This window comes from Verruconis gallopava (genome assembly GCF_000836295.1).
Source record: "Verruconis gallopava strain CBS 43764 unplaced genomic scaffold supercont1.50, whole genome shotgun sequence".
Taxonomy (NCBI): domain Eukaryota; kingdom Fungi; phylum Ascomycota; class Dothideomycetes; order Venturiales; family Sympoventuriaceae; genus Verruconis; species Verruconis gallopava.
This window is the reverse complement of record NW_015622186.1, coordinates 128166-147797: the sequence shown is the minus strand read 5'-3', so window position 1 is coordinate 147797 and position 19632 is coordinate 128166. Positions and strand designations below refer to the sequence as shown.

At 47.4% G+C, this 19632-nt stretch overlaps 8 protein-coding genes across 9 annotated transcripts; 5 read left to right on the top strand and 3 right to left on the bottom strand.

Moving 5' to 3' along the window:
- Nucleotides 1-8: 8 nt before the first annotated feature.
- Nucleotides 9-1260, top strand: PV09_08957 (uncharacterized protein; the record flags this gene model as incomplete). The annotated part of the gene is made up of 2 exons (XM_016362940.1): nucleotides 9-884; nucleotides 940-1260. The coding sequence occupies 2 exons, from the start codon at nucleotides 9-11 to the stop codon at nucleotides 1258-1260; spliced, it is 1197 nt and encodes a 398-aa protein (XP_016209289.1).
- A 251-nt stretch (nucleotides 1261-1511) lies between these two features.
- Nucleotides 1512-3794, bottom strand: PV09_08956 (transketolase; the record flags this gene model as incomplete). The annotated part of the gene is made up of 3 exons (XM_016362939.1): nucleotides 1512-2213; nucleotides 2265-3412; nucleotides 3470-3794. The coding sequence occupies 3 exons, from the start codon at nucleotides 3792-3794 to the stop codon at nucleotides 1512-1514; spliced, it is 2175 nt and encodes a 724-aa protein (XP_016209288.1).
- A 308-nt stretch (nucleotides 3795-4102) lies between these two features.
- PV09_08955 (uncharacterized protein) lies at nucleotides 4103-5620 on the top strand. Its single transcript, XM_016362938.1, has 3 exons — nucleotides 4103-4837; nucleotides 4906-5307; nucleotides 5363-5620. Exons 1-3 carry the CDS (start codon nucleotides 4506-4508, stop codon nucleotides 5568-5570), a joined length of 942 nt encoding a protein of 313 aa, XP_016209287.1. The 5' UTR covers nucleotides 4103-4505; the 3' UTR covers nucleotides 5571-5620.
- PV09_08954 (uncharacterized protein) lies at nucleotides 5617-8848 on the bottom strand. Its single transcript, XM_016362937.1, has 8 exons — nucleotides 8703-8848; nucleotides 8521-8603; nucleotides 7444-8436; nucleotides 7184-7392; nucleotides 6988-7120; nucleotides 6716-6937; nucleotides 6513-6668; nucleotides 5617-6463 (listed from the first exon to the last, which is right to left on the bottom strand). Exons 1-8 carry the CDS (start codon nucleotides 8781-8783, stop codon nucleotides 5791-5793), a joined length of 2550 nt encoding a protein of 849 aa, XP_016209286.1. The 5' UTR covers nucleotides 8784-8848; the 3' UTR covers nucleotides 5617-5790.
- Nucleotides 8849-9204: 356 nt separating this feature from the next.
- PV09_08953 (uncharacterized protein) lies at nucleotides 9205-11622 on the top strand (the record flags this gene model as incomplete). The annotated part of the gene is made up of 1 exon (XM_016362936.1): nucleotides 9205-11622. One exon carries the CDS (start codon nucleotides 9205-9207, stop codon nucleotides 11620-11622), a length of 2418 nt encoding a protein of 805 aa, XP_016209285.1.
- An 811-nt stretch (nucleotides 11623-12433) lies between these two features.
- PV09_08952 (uncharacterized protein) lies at nucleotides 12434-13873 on the top strand (the record flags this gene model as incomplete). The annotated part of the gene is made up of 3 exons (XM_016362935.1): nucleotides 12434-12980; nucleotides 13157-13347; nucleotides 13406-13873. 3 exons carry the CDS (start codon nucleotides 12434-12436, stop codon nucleotides 13871-13873), a joined length of 1206 nt encoding a protein of 401 aa, XP_016209284.1.
- A 2388-nt stretch (nucleotides 13874-16261) lies between these two features.
- On the top strand, nucleotides 16262-17398 carry PV09_08951. Of its 2 annotated transcripts, XM_016362934.1 has the most exons (3): nucleotides 16262-16348; nucleotides 16402-16551; nucleotides 16630-17398. In XM_016362934.1, the coding sequence occupies exons 1-3, from the start codon at nucleotides 16327-16329 to the stop codon at nucleotides 17301-17303; spliced, it is 846 nt and encodes a 281-aa protein (XP_016209283.1). In that variant the 5' UTR covers nucleotides 16262-16326; the 3' UTR covers nucleotides 17304-17398. The 2 variants fall into 2 exon arrangements, with proteins under 2 accessions (XP_016209283.1, XP_016209282.1); XM_016362933.1 differs by having other exon boundaries at nucleotides 16402-17398.
- Nucleotides 17298-19159, bottom strand: PV09_08950 (uncharacterized protein). Its single transcript, XM_016362932.1, has one exon. The coding sequence runs from the start codon at nucleotides 19007-19009 to the stop codon at nucleotides 17567-17569; it is 1443 nt and encodes a 480-aa protein (XP_016209281.1). The 5' UTR covers nucleotides 19010-19159; the 3' UTR covers nucleotides 17298-17566.
- Between the last annotated feature and the right edge of the window lie 473 nt (nucleotides 19160-19632).

Below are 19632 nucleotides of genomic sequence, written 5' to 3'. Positions count from 1 at the left end.
CTTACGCCATGGCCTCAGCCGCGACCACGAGCACCACCATGGGTTGCTATCTTCACGGACCACGCAACTTGCGAATTGAGGAACGCCCAGTCAATTCCTTGGGCGAATTGGACGTCCAGGTGCAGCTGCGTTCGGTGACCTTGTGCGGATCGGACGTCCACTACCATCGACACTATCGCAACGGCAGCATACAAGTACGCGAGCCATTGTGCCTCGGACATGAGGCAGCGGGTATAGTGACTGCGGTAGGGTCTTCAGTACGATCAGATCTCAAGGTCGGCGACGCTGTGGCTCTTGAATGTGGCATTCCGTGCGGCGCCTGTGACCTTTGCCACAACGGACGGTACAACGTGTGCCCTCAATTGAGGTTTCGAAGCTCCGGCTCCAAGTTCCCGCACTTTCAAGGCACTCTCCAACAGTCAGTCATCCATCCAGCGCATTGGGTGCACAAGCTGGACCTAGAGCTGTCCTGCGATGTAGGCGCGCTTCTCGAGCCCTTGGCCGTGACCGTGCAAGCTGAGCGCCGATCACGAGCATTCAAAGGTTCCATTCTCTCGGGTGCACGGGATACAAATTTGATTTTTGGTGCTGGGGCGATCGGCCTGCTGTATTCACTTGCTGCTCAGGCTGAAGGCTCCCGAGATATTGTCATGGTCGATATCGACGCGGGACGCCTCGACTTTGCTCTCAAGAACGGATACGCCAGCGCCATATATCAGGTTCCAATAACGAAGGCAAACTCTGTTGAAGAGAAGAAGGAACAAGCCAAGGAGACAGCTAAGCATATTTCAGAACTGATATGGCCTGATGGGGAATCCGTTGGCTCAGTACAGCGTACAATTGAGTGCACGGGAGTTGAATCATGCCTGCTCTCGTCCATCTATGTAAGTCAAGGCCGATGATGACGATGAATAACTGTTCGCAGCTAATACGTAATAGGCAACGAGGAATGGAGGGACTGTCGTACTCGTCGGGATGGGCCAGCCAGACCACATCTTGCCTATTTCCGACATATCGTCGCGCGAGATCAATCTCATCCCCACCTGGCGGTATGCTAACTGCTACCCGAAAGCCATCGAAATTGCGAAAGCTTCTGTGACTGGCACGCCTTTGAAAGGTGTCCGGCTCCCAAACATTGAGAAGCTCATTACTCACACTTATGATGGATTGGCACAGATCGAGCAGGCATTTGAGTATGCGGGGAGAACAAGGGACGACGCAGGTAAACTGATTTTGAAGGTAGCGGTGCATCCGCAATGATCCTCTAAATCTGTCAATGGTTTCACCAAAAGCCTTTCCAAAGTAATAAAGAGGCCTAGATTGTGCACAAAAGTGGCAACATTTACAATTTAAAGACAGTTTATATTATACCGGATGCGGCAAAGACGGGAAAATATCATGGCCTTATTCATACAATGACCTTATATGCCAAGTATAATTAGGTGGTAACCCTCGACTTCTAATAATTCTAGAAAATAGTAAGAGAAAAAAAAATGTACACATACACCAGCTCAAATGTTCTTCCATCCTGCCGTTCGTGCATTTTTTCCGCCGAGCTGAGCCAGGTATGCCCGAACGCGTCTCTCAATACCCCTGGCATTCAGCCCAAACCGTTCGTAATTGCTCTCATTGGATGCTGAGTATCCATAGCCATTCATACCCACACTAGCTGTAACGTAGCGCCCCCATGTGGTGGCAACGTATTCCTCCACGCTAACAATGGGAGTATCGTCATTCGGGAAGACGCTTTCCTTGTACTCATCGCTTTGCTTATCGAAGTGCTCGAAGCTTGGGAAACTCACGACCCGGGTTGGAATGCCTGAGTCCGTTAATGCTTGAGCAGCGGCTGCAGTGTAATGAAGGGCGGTGCCACAGCTTGTTAGCACCAGTTTGGCGTTTGGCTCGTCACGGATAATATAAGCTCCCTTGGCGACTGCTGCCCGATCTGTACCTCGCACTTGCGGAACGGCATCTCTAGCCAACGACAGCATGGTCGGCCCGTCTCGCTTTGAGACTGCGAGCATCCACGCCCCAATTGTCTCTTCGGCATCACATGGTCGAATGTAAGTCAGATTCGGCATCGCTCTGTAAAGCGAGTCTAACTCCACAGGCTGGTGAGTCGGCCCGTTCTGACCTTCGGCGAAGGAGTCGTGCGTTGCGAAATGAATGACAGGTAGGTTACTTAGAGCACCCATTCTCACACCTGGAGCTGCCTTGTAGACGTTAGCAAGGTGGGTAGCGTATCTTAACGTCAGGCAGCTTACGTATAAGTAAAACATGAAGAAAGTGGCGGTGATTGGCAGGAACGAGCCAGGATTGTACGCAGCAATGCCATTTGAGATGGATGCCATGGCGTGCTCACGTATTCCGTACCGAAGGTAACGACCCTTGAAGCTGATTGAAGGATGAAAAACGTCGTCCTCGCTGTACCAGATCTTATTTGAGTTGACGAGGTCGGCGCCTCCGCCAAAAAGCCCAGGATATGCTTTCCACATCTTCTCGACGATGGCGCCATTGACTTCGCGGGTTGCTTTGCCGCAAAATTGTTGCGTGCCCAGCTCTCTGAGAATATCAAGCCATCCTTGGCCATAGTTACCGCTTCGAATGGTCTTCAGCTCGGCGTACAATTCTGGATACTCAGTCGCGTAGGCGTCCAGCCTGGCTTGCCAGTCCAGTTGCAAGCGCCGACCGTGTTCTTTCCTCTCGCGGAAATACGACAATGCATGCTCGGGGATTTCATGTGTTCGCTCCGGATCTTGACCGGCCAATTTTTTCGACAATGCAACACTTTCTTCATCAAATGTGCCATGGTGTGCCTTGAATGTTCCCGCTACTTTGGTCCCAAGGCCAATTACAGTTCTTATGTTGATGAAGGTGGGCTTGGTTGATGCCTTTGAAAGCTGGAGAGCACGAACAATGGTCTGTACATCGTATGAGCCATCCTCAATTTCAAGGACATGCCATCCACACGCACGCATCTTGGCGTTTACGTCCTCGGTGTTGATCCAGTCCAACGGTCCATCACACGTCACTTGGTTGTTGTCGTAGATGAGGGTGAGGTTGTTCAAGCCCAGGTTGCCTGCCAGGGAAATCGCTTCAAGCGCCACGCCCTCCATCAAGCAACCATCACCTGTCATGCAATAGACACGCGAATTCGATACTTCATAGCCCGGTTTGTTGAACCGTGCAGCGAGATTTTTAGAGGCTATTGCAAGACCAACGGCATTCGCTATACCTTGACCGAGAGGCCCTGTGGTAACTTCTACTCCAGGGTCCTCTATCTCGGGATGAGCATGGCACATCGTCTTAAAGCCGTTTGCCTTTGCGCTGCCATAGCCCTTGATCTCGTCCATGGTCCAGGCATCATACCCAACCAGGTGGTTTAGTGCATACAAAAACATGGCACAGTGGCCTGATGGCTGTTAGCTCTATTCACATTTGAAACGACTCTTCTTTGAACATTGCTCACCATTCGATAGAACGAATCGATCGCGGTCGAACCAATTTGGGTCATTCGGGTTGTATCGCATTGCGTACTTGTAGAGCGCCACACCTATCGCCGCCATACCAATGGCCGAGCCACCGTGACCACCGCCATTCTGGTTGCAAATATCGAAGATGAGATTGCGAAGCGTCAAAACGGCAATTTCATCTGAAGCGGTATGTTCCGGGCTACTCAGGGTGCCGCTCTTCAGCGCATGACTGCTGAAGCCATTTAGCAAGCTCCTAATCGGAGCAAGCTGCCCATTGACCTGTGATTCGGCGCCGATCTGCGTGGACAACGAGACTGTCATTTTGGACATTCCTCCTTTTTTTTCTGGGACATCAATCGTGATGTCAAATCAATCGGGGACCAACGCAGATATAAAGCGCATGCTCAGCTCCGCTCGCATTTTGAACTCCATCGAAATGCAAGCACAGAGAACCGGGCGGGTCCTGCTGTCGAGAGTCCGTCATCGCAACAATCTACGGTAGGTCCAGGAGATTCAGGTTTCAATTGCGGTGGATCGATTCCCGAGACCAACGCCAGAGTGTGAAAACATCAAGAGAGCACGCTGTTCGCGCTCATGTGACTTTTCTGCAGCTGCAGGGTTCGGGGCAGAAATCCGATGCGCACCATCCAAAGATCACACATCAGCTGTCCGATGAAGTCCGCCTGACGAGATATAGCCATATCATAAAGTGGCCAAAACCGAGTAGGAATCACTAAATCTATCCATCGGGAAGAACGTGGGGAATCCACAGGAGCCCGCGGTCTCTTCCGGGGATCGGGAATGATATCAAGTTGCTCGTGTAGTTCGCCTTCCGGAAAAGTAGCATGAGCTATACCAAATGCGTTGTAAAGCGGATGAGAGCTGCGCCTGACCTTCGTAGTGTTAGCTCTGGTCGACAATTGCAGATAACTATACTGGAGGCTGCTCCAAAGCGTGAGCCGAAACGGGATCTATGCTCTGAATCTTGATCACTCCACCAAACTTTTCACTTGCCTCCTACACTTTCGCATCATGTCTGGACTCACCGCAGCCGCCCTGCCGATAGATGGCCCCGCTACCGTAACAGAGGCAAGCTCGACTCCAACAGACAAGGCCGAACAGATGGGCGATGCTGCGACCTCGGTTGATATCAACAAGTACTTGACGCGATCCGTGCACGACTTGCTCTCTTTGAAGGGCCGCACCATCGTCATCACAGGAGGTGCACGTGGACTTGGTCTCGCTTTCGCCTTTGCGGTGGCCGAAGTTGGCGGAAATGTCGCAATCCTTGATGTCCTGGATACGCCTCACGAGCACTACAAGCAGCTACAGGAGAGGTTTAACGTTAAGACCAAGCTCTACAAGTACGTAAAGAAGCCTGGTCAGTTATGCATCGAAGCTTACGTGCTGATGTACGCTCTCGGACACGCAGGACGGATGTGACCAAGTACGAGGTGCTGCAGGAAACCTTCAACAACGTTGTCGCAGATTTCGGACGGATCGACGGACTGGTCACGGCTGCTGGGATCTGCCCGGACGAGCCATTCCTTGAGCGCTCACCCGAGTCCGTGGCACGCTGTTTTGCTGTCAACACCTTAGGCACGTACTACGCGGCACAGCTAGCCGCACGGCAGATGGTGAAGCAAGAGCCGACGGAATTCAACAAGAAAGGTGGTTCTATCGTATTCATCGCCTCCATCGCCGCCTACGTGGCGAGCAAGGGCCAGACTACGAGCGACTACTGCTCGAGCAAGGGAGCCGTGGTCTCACTCGCGAAAGCGTTAGGTGTCGAGCTTGCAGGAACTGGGATCCGGGTCAACAGTGTTTCTCCTGGGTATGTCGGATGGATCAAATGACGGGCGTCTGCGCGCAAACTCACACTACAGCAGGTACATGATGACAGACATGACGCAGGATCTCTGCAAGCGCATGCCCTGGTTAGGCGACATTATGCAGAATGAGCCACCGATGCGTCGCATGGGTGACCGCGCGGACCTAAAAACACCGATTGTGTATTTGTTGTCTGACGCAAGCGCGTACCACACGTCGGATGACCTACTAATAACTGGTGGTATTCATGCTGGAAGACTGTTATAAGTGATCAAGAATTGCATGAAGTGGGTCGCTGGTATCATTTTCATTCATTGGAATTGGCACATAGCTGTAGCGTGCACCCCCGCCCACCCAAAAAAATAAAAAGTAAAACCCAGTCCTAGTAAAACACAGTGATATTTACAGAATACATGAACCTAACCACAGCCGAAGTTCCTCATGCGCGCCGTCACATCGTTGCGAGATCCTGAAAACTTGACTGCGGCTAGTCAGGATATGAGCCGCCCGCCCAGTTCCCCGATACGGCCTGGACTTTTGCATCGAAAATCCAATCGAAATTCAAGTCTCCAAGACTCATGCTAAGAAAGTCGCCTTTGTTCTGCAGAGGAAGCTGTGGCATCTGTGTAAAGAGAGTGTGTTCCAGGTTCTGTCCCTGCCATTTGTTCTGCCCATCCCCCATGTCCGTATCGAAGTCGGTCGCCGTCAGAGGTCGTTTCCTCGATTCGCCGGTCACAGCCCGATGGCGTTTAGTGGTGCGCTTCATGCGGGCCTGGACTTCCCACTGGCGTTGCAGCTTAGTTAGAAATACTCTGGCCCGCTTGGCGTTCTCCCAGCATTGGCCGAATGCATCTAGAGCTCTGAAGCATAAGCTCAGATGCGGAGTGATTTTCAAGTCATGCGACTTTCCGTAGTGGGATATGTCAGCGAAGATGAGTATGAGCGCAGCCGAGCATGTGATTATGGGCCCTTGTATATTGATCCTTCGAAATGTGAATTGCTTTTCGTAGATCCTGAGGATTCTGGCGATGGATATTGCTGCATCGACGCACATAAGTCTCGCGTGATCAGAGCCGGGGCCTTGAGGAGGCTGTGATTGAATGTAATTTCTAGACATCCAAGGTCGATGAGCGTGTATCAGACATTGGTAATAATGCATGCTGAGAGCTTTGTCAAATGCAGTCATAAAAGTAGAACTTGTTAACGTACTGCAACAGTAAAAGATGAGGGACATAAGGAGTCAATTCATTATCAAGATTGACTTTCAAAGAGTCTGGGAGATTATTTCGCCATTCAAATAGCGCAGTCACCGTCTTCATATTCAGCTCCTGCAGCCTGTGCGGTGTTATGCCATCGCCTCCATATCTATCTATAATTAGCATGTCATAAGAATTTTTAGAGGAATCGATTACAAATTCTGGCCACGTGGACCCATGATCTCGCACAGAGCTACGCGCTGTCGGGCAACTTCGTCAACCAGATCATCTGCGAACGAAATTCCTGGTACGGGGCCGTTTCCTGTGTAAGGACTCCATCCAGTGACAGCTTTACGTGTACAGGTCTGGTAGGGCTTGCCGCAGCTAACATCATCCATGTTGATTTTGAATTGACGACCAAGATGGAAACTCCATACTCTATGTTCTTATTAGCAACGTACTATGGCGAGAAGAGGGTGCTCCCGTACTGATCCACGATCCAAATTCCCCAGAATACAGTGCTGCGCAAGTTTGCCTCTGCTTGAGTCATGACCCCTGTCGCGACGTAGGCGGACATATCTTTGTGTAAGGCAAGGTCAAAGGCGAGTCTTATCGCCATTCCTGATATATTTGGTCAGCGGACTTGATGGTGAAAGCGCTGTTTCGAGACTCGAGAGTACGGACCACTATAAAGCCAACCACGAGCATCGCGCGTGCATCCCATGTCATGGCAGCTGGTCACAACGATGGCTTGAGCTGTGGCAATGCACGGTGCATCCAACTCGATTTCCAGCAGCGCCTTAGCTCGATCTGCAAAGAAGTCGGCTAGAGACTTGGGAAACGTGACGAAATCTGGATGATGTTGTGCTTCGAAAGCGGCTCCCAAAGAACACCTCCGCCCGTCGGTCAGTTTATGGTAGTTTGCTCAGATATAGTTGCCTTACATTGCATTCCGTAATGCTTCAGAGTAGTATGGCGTGTCTTTTTGTTCCTCGTACCACTTTCTCTTGGCTTGTTCGTAGATATCTCTGTCGACGACGTGGAAGAAAGGGTCTTGCCATGCAAAGTACAAGTTGATCAAATGGTTCTCCAGTTCCGCGGGCGGTTCAGCCCCTACGTCCAGTCGGTCTAGATACTCTTGTCCGTCATTACGGATAGACCGATGTACATGCATAGGATCGGCAGAGGGCATGCTCATGAGAGCATAATTACTTGTTGGGCCATAATACCTTATCTGTCCATCCTCACCAACATGCAAGGTGCCGATTCGATCAGAAAGCTTATCTACCAGCTCTTCAATGCTCTCAGTATTGTCCTCTTCATCTATGCTTTGACTGTGTTGCGTAACTGGTTCACCGAACGTGCTTCCCCCCACGTTGCTGTTCGTTTGGTCCAGAGGACAATAACGACGATCAGGGCTGTGCTCCATATCTGGTTGGCTGAGTAGTTCCCCCGCAGTGCCCCAGGTGCGCTCAGGAGAGCTATAGGCAGGTTCTCTGGGAGCATAGCCACCACCAGGCTGTCCAAAAGCATCGATTTGGGGCTCTGAGACGTCCATTCCTGTAGGGGCTGCATCGAATCTGGTCATCAAATCTGTTTGAGTAGGGCTCTCATTTTGAGTCACCTGTATCACTGAGCCGCTGAATATTTGCTCATTAGTGTTGGTATAAGCCAATTGGCCGTCCTCAGGTGGCGCAACAGGTTCTTGGATATTGCCCTTTTCTAGAGAGAACTCATTGGACTCGTGCATGCTTGACTTTAAGGAGCAGTCTCCAAAGATCTTCTTGTGAGACATTCCCAGTGTTGTGAGCACCTTTTGCAGCGAGTCCTTCTCATGATTCGCTATTCGGGGAACCTGGATGCCATTTTGAATCAAAATCTGCGTTAACTGCTCGACACGGGTCGAAAGCAACTCGATGGCCACCCTCATAGAGAGTCTGTAAAAGTCTTTAGAATAATTATATAGTACGTAGCAGAAGAGAAGCGCCCACGACAAGAGCTGTGGTAAAGGGAAAACTTACTTTCGACGATCATCTCCGGCCAGGTAACGGCATGACTTGCTCTTATTTATACAGCTAGAGCAAGCAGGCACTGCTCCATCACACTTTTTTGCAGCGTCTAAATCAGTACACGTCCCAAGACAGAGCATTAACCCAGGATGGGTGGGGGAGTGGGTGTTGCAGCGGCGTGGGGACGAGCTAACCTTGACTTTGCTCTCGCGGCACGAGAGACAAGCGGTGGTGATATGCTTGCGCTTGGTAGCCGGTTTATCTGTGCCAGCCATTGCGAAGAGATTGCGCCCAAAGACATATAAGTTTATTACGCGAGAACCCCCGGGTTCGCCTTGAGTGATGGGATGTAGTCCTGATCTTCAGATGCGGGGAAAACACGGATTTGTAACTTAGATCGTCAGCGAGGTCGGAAACGGTCTGGACATCTTCCTAAGGGTTTACTCTTATAGGGGCTCTCATATTCTGGATATTATTTCTTAACCACCTTTATTTATTTAGATATATATATATAGAGAGAGAGAAATACCCATATATATAATATCTAGCGCGGGGAGTTCCTGAAAATGAGAGTGTCCCGACCGTTTCTGACCTGGCGGTAATCAATCGTCTTCGCGCTCTTGGCCCCAACCCCTCAATTCTCAGATTCTTATGCCTAAGAACAAACATCCTTCGTACTTAGAATGTTAAGTGAAAATGTACGCTGCCGCTGACTTCTCGGATAGTGCTCTGGGGGGTCCGATTCTTATTCATAAAGGATATTTTTTTGACCACTATGGTCGCGTTTTGTTACCCCGTGGCTTAAACGTGTCTGGCGCCAACAAGCTTCCATCCAATGCTAACGGTCTTTCTCACCTTATTCAAGGCCTTTATGATAACCACCGCTCAGTTACCTTCATCGGAAGACCATTTCCTCTCGAAGAAGCCGATCTTCATTTCCGCAGGCTGAAAACATGGGGTTTACCGCTCGTCCGTTTCCTCGTAACGTGGGAAGCGATTGGACATGCAGGACCAGATCCAAACACAGACCTCGATTATGATTACATCTCGTATGTTAAAAAACTGGTACATATGATGCCGAAATATGGCATCAAGTGCTTTATTTGCGCACATCAAGATGTCTGGTCAAGGTTCAGCGGGGGTAGCGGCGCTCCCGGATGGACATTCGAAGTCGCAGGCCTGGATATCGAGGCATTCACCGAAACAGGTGCAGCGTACATCCATGCACAGGATGAACTTAGACGTTCAAGCGGATTCGCAAACCCTAAAGAACCAACCGGCCCCTTTTTATGGCCCTCAGGCTATCAAAAACTTGGAGCCAGCACAATGGCCACTGTTTTCTGGGCTGGTGATGCGCTCACCCCAAAACTCCGCTGCCTTCGTCGCTGCTTTGTTGATGATGGCAGAGAAGAAGAGGTTTCGGCACAAAAGTTCCTCCAAGATGCGCTCATTGAGGCATTCGGAAGGCTGGCTGACGAAATTGGAGATCTTGAGGCATGCATAGGATTTGAACCTATGAATGAGCCACATCGTGGGCTCGTGAACCTCCATGACTTTTATAAATGGAACTATGCTACGGATCTACATATTGGTCATTGCCCATCCTTTTCACAGGCATTAGCACTTGGAAGCGGATATGCACAAGACGTGGATTTTTACGTGAAATCGTGGCCTATTCCAACTAAAGTGTCGCATCGATCTCGAATCGATCCAAAAGGTCGATCGGCATGGCTGTCTTCAAGCTGTAAGGAATTGGTAACGAATCGTCCTTGCGGTCTCGGCGATTGTGTATGGCGCGCACATGGTGTTTGGCTTTGGGATGAAAGGGAAAGGGTCGCGAAAATCTTAGATCCCGATTATTTCAATTACGATCATCGCCCCGGAAGAGAAGGACGACGACTTGAATGGTACCGAGATTGCTACGCACCTTTTGTCCAGAAATTCTTGGAAAGAGTTTCACGCAAGTGGTCACATCATATGTCCTTGGTGGAACCAATACCAAATGAGTTCATGCCTCCTTGGCCTCCGCGAAAGAACCAAGGGGAATTTCAGGTGAAAGAACAGACTTATGCCACACAAACCAGGATCACTATTGACCATCCACAAAACCTTGTATACGCACCTCATTTTTATGACCTCAATGTTCTCTTTCGGAAAGAACATGGGTGGATGAGCGTCAATGTGCAGGACCTAGCTCGGGGAAAGTTCGTATTAGGAGCACTATATTTTGGCAAGAGGGGTTTAAGGCATAATTATAGGAAGCAAATTGGCAATCTCATCCATTATGGCAAAACTTCCATGGGCATCAATGTGCCGATCATTATTGGAGAAGTAGGAATACCATGGGACATCAATGATCGCAGGTCATTTCGAACTGGAAACTACGACTGCCAACGTGAATTGATGGACGCTCTCATTTCAGCCATGGAGTCATTTCATGTCGGATTCACCCTCTGGAACTACAACCCCCAAAACACAATTGAGCACGGAGATGGATGGAATAAAGAGGATTTCTCGGTTATCAATAGCAACGATATCCTTGAATACGAGGGTACTCACCTCGATTACCGCAATGCAAAACACGAAAGAAATGATTTATATCGCGGTGGTAGGGCCCTTGATATCATAATTCGTCCCTACGCAGCGAAAGTGGCTGGACTACCCGTCCATTCCAAGTGGGATCCACGGACGTTGAGATTTGAATTCCACTGGACAACAGAAAACATTGACAACCCCAACGGGCGGGTAGACAAAAATAGAATGGCCTATCAGACAGAAATTTTTCTGCCAAACTACCATTATGCAGTTCACAGACTAAATGTTCAGCTTAGTGACGGAAGTTGGGACTATAGCGTTAAAAAACAGACCTTATACGTGCAAAATGAACCTCGCAGCTGCGTAAGTTCTTATCATCAAATTATTATCACGATCGAAGATGAGAGGAAACATGTTTTAGAAAGGATACAACAGCGGCGGGAGGCTTTTCCGCCCAACTTTCCGCTCAGTTTGCTACCTGATTGGACCGAGACATGGCTACAAGAGTTTGCCATAAGCTACTGTATAGTAATACTCGTCGTTATTGTGAGCTTATTAGCCACCATCTTTCAATACTGATAAGCTTTATTTGAAATTCCCAATCAATCTAGCCTTCTAGGTTTCCACCAATACTCCCTTCGAGAATGAGTTTTGCAGACGTGGGAAGAACTCGAGCATTTCTTTGTTCGGCTTTCCAAAATTAAAAAAAAAAAAAAAAATTAAAATTAAAAATTAAAATAAAAGCATTCTAACAACGATGTGATATCCTCCCAAAAGAATAAGCAAGTTCGGAACGTGAAAGAAGTATCCAAGTACAGCTTAAATCGCACTCTGCTGTGATTATGCAAGGCGCGACGAAGCTGTTGATCTGAAAGTCACTTAAACAACAGTTCAAGTCAAGAATAGCTCCGTGAATCTAAGAGCCATCCATAAATACAGGGTAATCAGATGCAATAGTTTACAATATTATAAGAAGAATCAATGAAGGATCTATCATTCGCTAGGTTGGGTAGATCATAAACGCTCTGCAAATTATTTGATATTGAAATCTCAGCTAGCAGTATTTCAGAATAACGGCCATTCGAATTTTTAATTATGAGTAGTCACTGAAAAACAGAATCTTTATGATAATAGATATGTAAGCAGTACCTCCCATAGGCTTAGGAGCATGAGCTGTATTGAAGCCTAGTGAACGCCTCGCCGCAAATTTTTGGTGCTTGCAGTCTACCTTCGCCGCATGATTCCCAAGTACAGATATAAATTCATTGCATCAGGACGTTTTTCAGTGAAAATCAATTTTTCCCTCATTACCCCAGACTCTAAACCTTTTACGAAAAGACCACCAATTAACGTGAACAACTTTCAGACCTTAAATTTACTTTGCTACAAGATGCTATTCTCTGGAGTTGGCTTCTGGGCTATAAGTCCTAAATTCATGCTTAAATATATCATTCTTCCTTACTTAATCTTGCTATCCCTTTTCAGATGGTGCAGCGATCCGCTGCGCTCTGTACCAGGCCCGTTCTTTGCCAAGTGTACTCGACTTTGGATCATCCTTGCCGATCTCTCTGGGTATAGGGGAAGTATCGTCCATAAGCTTCATAAGCAGTATGGTCCTGTTGTACGCGTTTCTCCGAATGAATTGTGCTTTGCCTCGACGGAAGCCCTGGATGAGATTTACAAGGCGAACTCAAAGTACACGAAGGCTCCAGTCTACGAATCATATGCTTTTATGGGAACATTCAATACACGAGATCAGCACCAGTATCGAACTATGAAAAGGCGACTAAATCCAAGTTTCAACCCAAGAGCAATGGAGGAACTAGAGCCTGTCCTTCGTAGACAGATTTGCAATCTAATCAAATGCCTAGACAAGCGCTTAGAGACAAGTTTTGATATAGTTCCTTGGTTAAGGACATTGTCACTGAGTGTCGTTGGTAAGTAATATCTTTTGGGACCCAAGGTACTTATTGTTTGCCTGCACGTTCCTTCAGGCTTTCTGTATAGTAAAGATTTGGTACATGCATATCCAAATTCAAGGTTTCTACTCATGACTTTCCAGGATTCATGTTGCATTTCCCTCATGTTTGATCGAAAACTGACTTAAGCACAGGAGAAGGGTTCATAGGGAATAGCTTTTCTGGTTTAGAAACTGAGAAAATTCCAACTTTACTTAATGAAATTGATGAGGTCATTCCGACATTATGGGTATGGTGGATGTTTCCGCTTTTGTCCGTTGTCCTTCAGCATTCCCCATTTCCAGGAATACGGAGATTCATGAATGCGGCTAATGATTTCCGTAAAGTAAGTTCATTGTCATTTTCAAATCTGTGAAAGGAAATTTTCGACTTATTTCTGTCAGTATTGCGCGTCTGCGTACAGAAACTATCTAGAGACCAAGAATCCACAAGAGCACCATGACCTTATTGCAAGAATGGTTAAAGAAAGAGAAGAGCTTAGGCAGAAAGCGCAACCGATTCCTCGTCATCTAACCGACGAGGGTATCATAGATGAACTTACGAACATGATATTCGCAGGTACTGACACAATAGGTAACACCCTTATTTACCTATTTTGGGAACTAGCTCATCATCCCGAATGGCAGTCTAGGCTTCGGGAAGAGTTGAGATGTGTGACGACAGATGATCTAAACTTTTGCCCGCGATATGGTGCTGTGGCAGAGCTACCGGTTCTGGACGCAGTATTACAGGAGACTTTTCGTGTTCATCCTGCCGGGTTTTCTGGGCTACTTAGATTGGTCCCGCAAGGGGGAGCTACTATTGCTGGTGTTTATGTGCCACCAGGAGTAAGTATATTCTGGAAGGAGTAGCAAGCTCTTCAGTATCTAACTCTAAACGAGACCATTGTATCATGTCAAGCGTTTTCTCAGCAACGCAATCCCTCAATTTTCCCAGATCCAGACAGCTTCAAGCCGCAGAGATGGCTTGAGGCCGGAGGACAGGGCAAGTTAGAACTGATGCGGAGTCAGTTAATGCTCTTCGGCAAGGGTCATCGTGCTTGTCTTGGCCAGAGAATGGCAATAATGGAGGCGAAGTGTTGCGTGGCAGCAATGGTCATGCGTTATGATTTTACAATTGGTAGCACACAAACCGATGCAGATATGGAGATGACAGACCATTTTCTTTTATCCCCAAAGGGCAGGAGGTGTGTGTTAAAGCTTTCCAGAGTTTGAAACAGACTCTATTTTGCATTTCGCTGGTCAAGAAAGAAATCAGCAGTGTTGTAAGTGATTGGAGTGAATCAAGTATTTTTACTTTCAAATGTCCTATATTCTGCCGTCTTAGAGTTGTGCGATTCATTCTCCTCATATCTTATGAGCCCATGGAGCTATAGTCCTGTTTATCCACATTTTTTGGCGCTATCATTCTAATTACACCCATTTATTTCTTTAGGATCCTTACAATATGTTGGGTATATCACCCTTGATGATTAAGATGTTATGAATAATGACAAACTAATTGCGAAAAAATGCTATTTCGCAGTGAAACATGTAATGTTCTACATTTATTACAAGCATCTCTGAGAATGAAGTTGCGATAATTGCGCGAGTCGAAACGATACCGTGCTCCAGCTCTCGAAACTTAGGAAATTTTTGATCCTGAGATGAGCTCACGAGTATTTACTGAAGAAGATTTTTTGAAAAAGCTTTTCAAACACTGATGAAGACTTTACTGTCGATTATTCTGCTAAATTTCATAATAGTAGTTTCAACTTATAGGTGCTTTCGATATAGTGCAGTCTGAACAGCATAGCGAGAGACGTGCCCATCCTAGCGACAATAATCATCTCCACAACGTCAGTTTCGAACGTGTAAACATAGAACCAATAGATTTAGCTGATTCCCAATCACATTTTCAGTTCTAAGGTTATCTTTTGACATAGTTCTGAGGCCACAGCATCCCGTCAATATCGAAGTTTTCCAAAAACGCCACGGCGGAAAGTAGCCTGTTTTTGAGACAGCGAGAACAAGGACCCGATTATGAATATCGCCGTGGGACTAAACTAGCCGATCGTCTATAAGGTCGAATCTGATTGAGAAGTTCCTCTGTCAGTTGATAGCAAAGAGGAAAGGAATAAGTTTAAAACTATGGGCCTGACTCCAATCGTAGTGACATAAAGGAACCCGACAGAATTATTCCCGTTCTCATAAGCTGGCTACGTACCGTTTTGCTACAGCGTCAAAAGCCGAGACACAGGTACAGCTCCTAACATAAGAGCAGCCACTGTTTAATTCCAGCTCCAGGAGGAGATTTTGCTGCCCCCTTGAAATGGAAAGCAAGATCAAAACCAACTCCGAGGCTAGCAATGCATTTTTGTCTGGTTTTGTGCTTGAATATGATGCACTTGAATATGATGCAAAATCGAGCCAATTGTCTTGCTTCCGATTCAGTTGACGTTTGAAAGGATGTTTAAATGCTGCTTGGGACGTCTTTAATCCTTTTTCTTGGCGGTTGATGTACACCACATCGCAATCAAAGCAGTTATTGCACATACACTTGCGATTGTGGTTCGTCACCGAAGGCAAAACTCTTATTTTTCCCAACTGCTGTGAAAACTCACCTGACTCTACCAGTTTGGACGCGCAATATCTAAATTCACCTGCCATTACAGTTCCAAAGACCTCATATGCCGCCCGCCAAACACGCAGCAGCTTTCATTTAATGCTTATGTGTACAAATTATAACGCATCATTAAAGAACGCGCATTCCTTCATCAAAGTATGTTGACTGGGAAGTGGTATAAATAGCTGAAAAATACAAAGCGATGGCCTCGTCTTGCCTATGAATGTGCGCATAATTGATCACCTGTATTTACTTTGCTATATCGCAAATTCAGAACACGAATACTGTCAACCTCTTTCAAAATTGGAACACTCGAAATCATGAGACCTTAATTAGCATTTCGATGTGTTCAATAGCTCTAATTATTGATATCTGTTGAGATCAAACACGTAACTATCTCTCCAAAAGTAAAATCTATAACCAATGTTACTCGTCTGTGCGACGTTCATATACTAGGCTTGGTTTAAAGCAAGTCATTTCAATATAGCTCAAAGTGTGGCCTTTATATCGTTACTGCTCTGCCTACTTCACACGTCGAGCCAGAGTAAATTGAGGATAATACGCTAAACCATTTTAGGTGATAAGCCATCCAGCTGAAGGGTACCAAAAGATTTCACGGCTACGTTACAGTTCTTCATCTTTGGTGCTGGGCTTGGTTTGCAGATTTGCCCTTCGGCACACTGAGAATTTCAATCAAGCGATGAATTCGGATGCAGAAAAGGGTAAGGGTCCACTTTGTGCATTCATCGCTTCGTTTTTGTTAATTCTGGAACAGCGTGGGCTTCCCTGGTCACAAAGTCTTCATATTTACCTGGGCTCTTCACACTTGACTACTCGCTAAAACGTGTTGGTTCTAAGTTCCCTCTTATAGCTCTGTACACAGATGCACTCCCAAAAGATGGCCATCAGGCTCTTGACATCAGAGGTATACGCAAACAAAGGGTCGAATATGTCTTGCCCTCCAAAGCTAAAGACTTTTCCCACTCTGATCCTCGATTTGTAGACACCTGGACCAAGCTAAGTGTTTTCGGGATTTCCGGATTTGAAAGGGTGGTTCTGCTAGATGCAGATATGATCGTGCGGCAAAACATGGACGAGCTAATGGATATTCCTCTGGATAATGCTGGCATGAAGGGTCAAGGAAACCGAGTCTTCGCTGCCAGTCACGCGTGTGCCTGCAACCCGCTTAAGAAAGAGCACTATCCAAAAACATGGATTCCTGAAAACTGCGCGTTCACTTCTCAACATGACGACCCAGAGAGGGCACAGATCGAGGGTGCTCCGTCTTCGGCGGGAGTAGCAATGCTCAACTCGGGACTGCTTGTTGTAATACCTTCACCCTACGTCCATGAAAAAATTAGGGAGGCCATGCTCGATGAGGGAATTGCAAATTACAATTTTCCAGACCAGGAGCTACTAAGCGAAGCGTTCAAAGGCAGATGGGTTCCTTTACCCTACATATATAACGCATTGAAGACCCTACGAGCCCCTGAAGTGCATGGTAAAATATGGAGGGATGACAAAGTTAAGATTGTTCATTATATTCTCAGCCCAAAGCCATGGGAAATCAAGAGTCGAGACGACGTAGTTGAAGAAACTGTAAGTTGGTGGTGGGATATGAATGATGAACGGGTCAGAGAAGAGAAGAAGCTAGGCATTGTGGATGAATTCCAATAGTTCAGGCCTTTTAGGAACGAAATCTAGACATAGCTAGTCTTTTAACTTTATCGATGCTTTGGTCATAAGCTGCAATATATGAAAGGCTTCAATTAGTTGATTTGTTCGCTCTTCATCAACCTCTGTATCTTTGTGCTGATCTTTGATACAATGATCGAAGGATTTTTATATACAAGCGACCAGAGGAATGATATGTCGCGAGTAATCTTACTCGCAGCGAGTGCCTTCCCACTACGCTGTCAGAGCTCAAGACGATATGATTTTCAAGAATCTAGCCAGACAAGCTCGATCTTCTCGTCGACGACTTTGGAATTGAACCATTCAATAATCCGAATTTCATCTTGCACTACTCTTGCTCCATTCAGCACATCATCTAGAACAAGAGCTTGCACTGCCCAGAACAACTCTGCCGTAGCGAGATTCCTTGCAATGCACTGCCGCGGACCCGCACCCCAGGCAAAGAAATCGCGCAGCATCTCTTCTGACGGTGTCAACCACCGTTCGGGTATGAATTCACGCGCGTTTCTGAATACTTCATTGTTAAAGTGAAGAGAGTACGCGGAAACGCCAACGCTTGCCCCAGAAGGTATAAATGGAAGGCCGGGCACATTCAGGCCGGGATTCGATACAATGCGCGGAAGGCGTGTGGGATTCGCCATAGACAGGCGAAGTCCCTCTTTGATTACGCCGCTGAGATACGGGAGCGTTTGAGGATCTGCACTCGGATCCTTCATGATCTCGTCCCGAAGCTTCGCGTACGTAGCTGGCTGTTTGGCAAGATACCAGCATATTGTTGCTAGGTTCATGCCGGTCGAGTCAGTGCCAGCAAACATCAAGTCTTTGCATTGCGCAATGGTTTCCTCCCGGCTGATGCCAGCATTCAACAATCTTGCTTGGTACGTTTCACTGTCCCTGTTGCTTTGTGCACGAGCTTCGTCCACAAGCTTTGCAGCGAACCTGTCGACCGAGGCAAAGCTGTGGTAGACTTCAGGTTTGAATTCCTCCAGTCTACTTTGCCAAAACTCAAGCAACGTAAAAATCCAGTTCGGAAGGTAAAAGAACCTTCCCACGGCCACGAAGGAATTGACGAAATGACTTGCGCTTAGCTTAGCCTCCATGATGCCATTGTAAGGCTTATGAAAAAGATAGCCGGTGACGGCGTCGAGGGCAAGACTACGGGTGATGTTAAGAAGATTGACCGGACGTCCCTTTGACTCATCACGCTCTTTCCGCATCTTCTCTGCCATTCTTTGAACACAGGCCTGTACCACGTCCTTCCCCTCGCGAATGTTGCCTTGCGAAAACATGCTTACGACAGCCTTGCTTCGAACAGCTCGGTGAGCAGGATCGGTAGCTGAAAATAATGTATGAAATCCCTCAATGTCGAAGTTGACGTAACATTTATTCTTCATCATTCCACCGCCTTTGACATATATCGCGTGGATTGCGGCGCCGTCCGATATATCGACTTCGTTGGGCGCGATGCGAACTGCAGGTCCATATTGCTTGTGGAGCGAATCGAGGGTGCTTGCTTCGATACCGTAGTACGTAAGTCTGTATAACCACAGAGAGCTAATCTTTGCTCCTAGAGGGCCCGGTATATGCGATAAAGGGTGGAAATACACCCTGTAGATAACAGTCGAGGCTACAGCAACGATGAGGGCGACGACAATGTTTGCCGGTTCAAAAAGGGCTGAGAGAGCCATGGTAGAACCGTCTCGTGGAAGTCAACGGCTGGATTGAGCAAAGAGACGGCACAGTGGGCATTTTAGACGTCAGAAGCGTTATCGCAAGAGATAGCTCACCAACGTGTTGGCCAAAAATTTCAGCGCAGCAGACTCGAACTGAACTCCGATTGCAACGGTAGCGAGAATCTGAATGCGGCAAGAAATGCCGTCGTCGGAGCTTCTGATCCCGAACCACAGCACAAACACACTCCGCCCAAGAGCGTCTCGTGTCGCGAACCGGCTCAGAATGAATAATCAAGACGCTTCTTCCTTGTGCAGTCCTCGCGTCACTGCGTCGATCGATTCATGCTCCAGATGCGTTTGCCTGTGCTGCAGAGCCGTCTTGTTCGACCAGAGCTAGCGGAGAAATCTACAGACTGGCTTACCCTGTAGGATCTCGTTGACATTTAGGGAACCAACATGATTAAGTTATCGAATGAGTCCGCTTGATGTATCATCTTGATTCACAGTCTCTCTCGCAACCCACTGAGACTGTGACCAGCTGGCATGCGTCATGAGATACTCGCCCGTTTTAGCCCTGTTGATATCAGCGACGTACATCGCGCAGCATGAAATTCTTCTGATCCATGATTCTATTCATT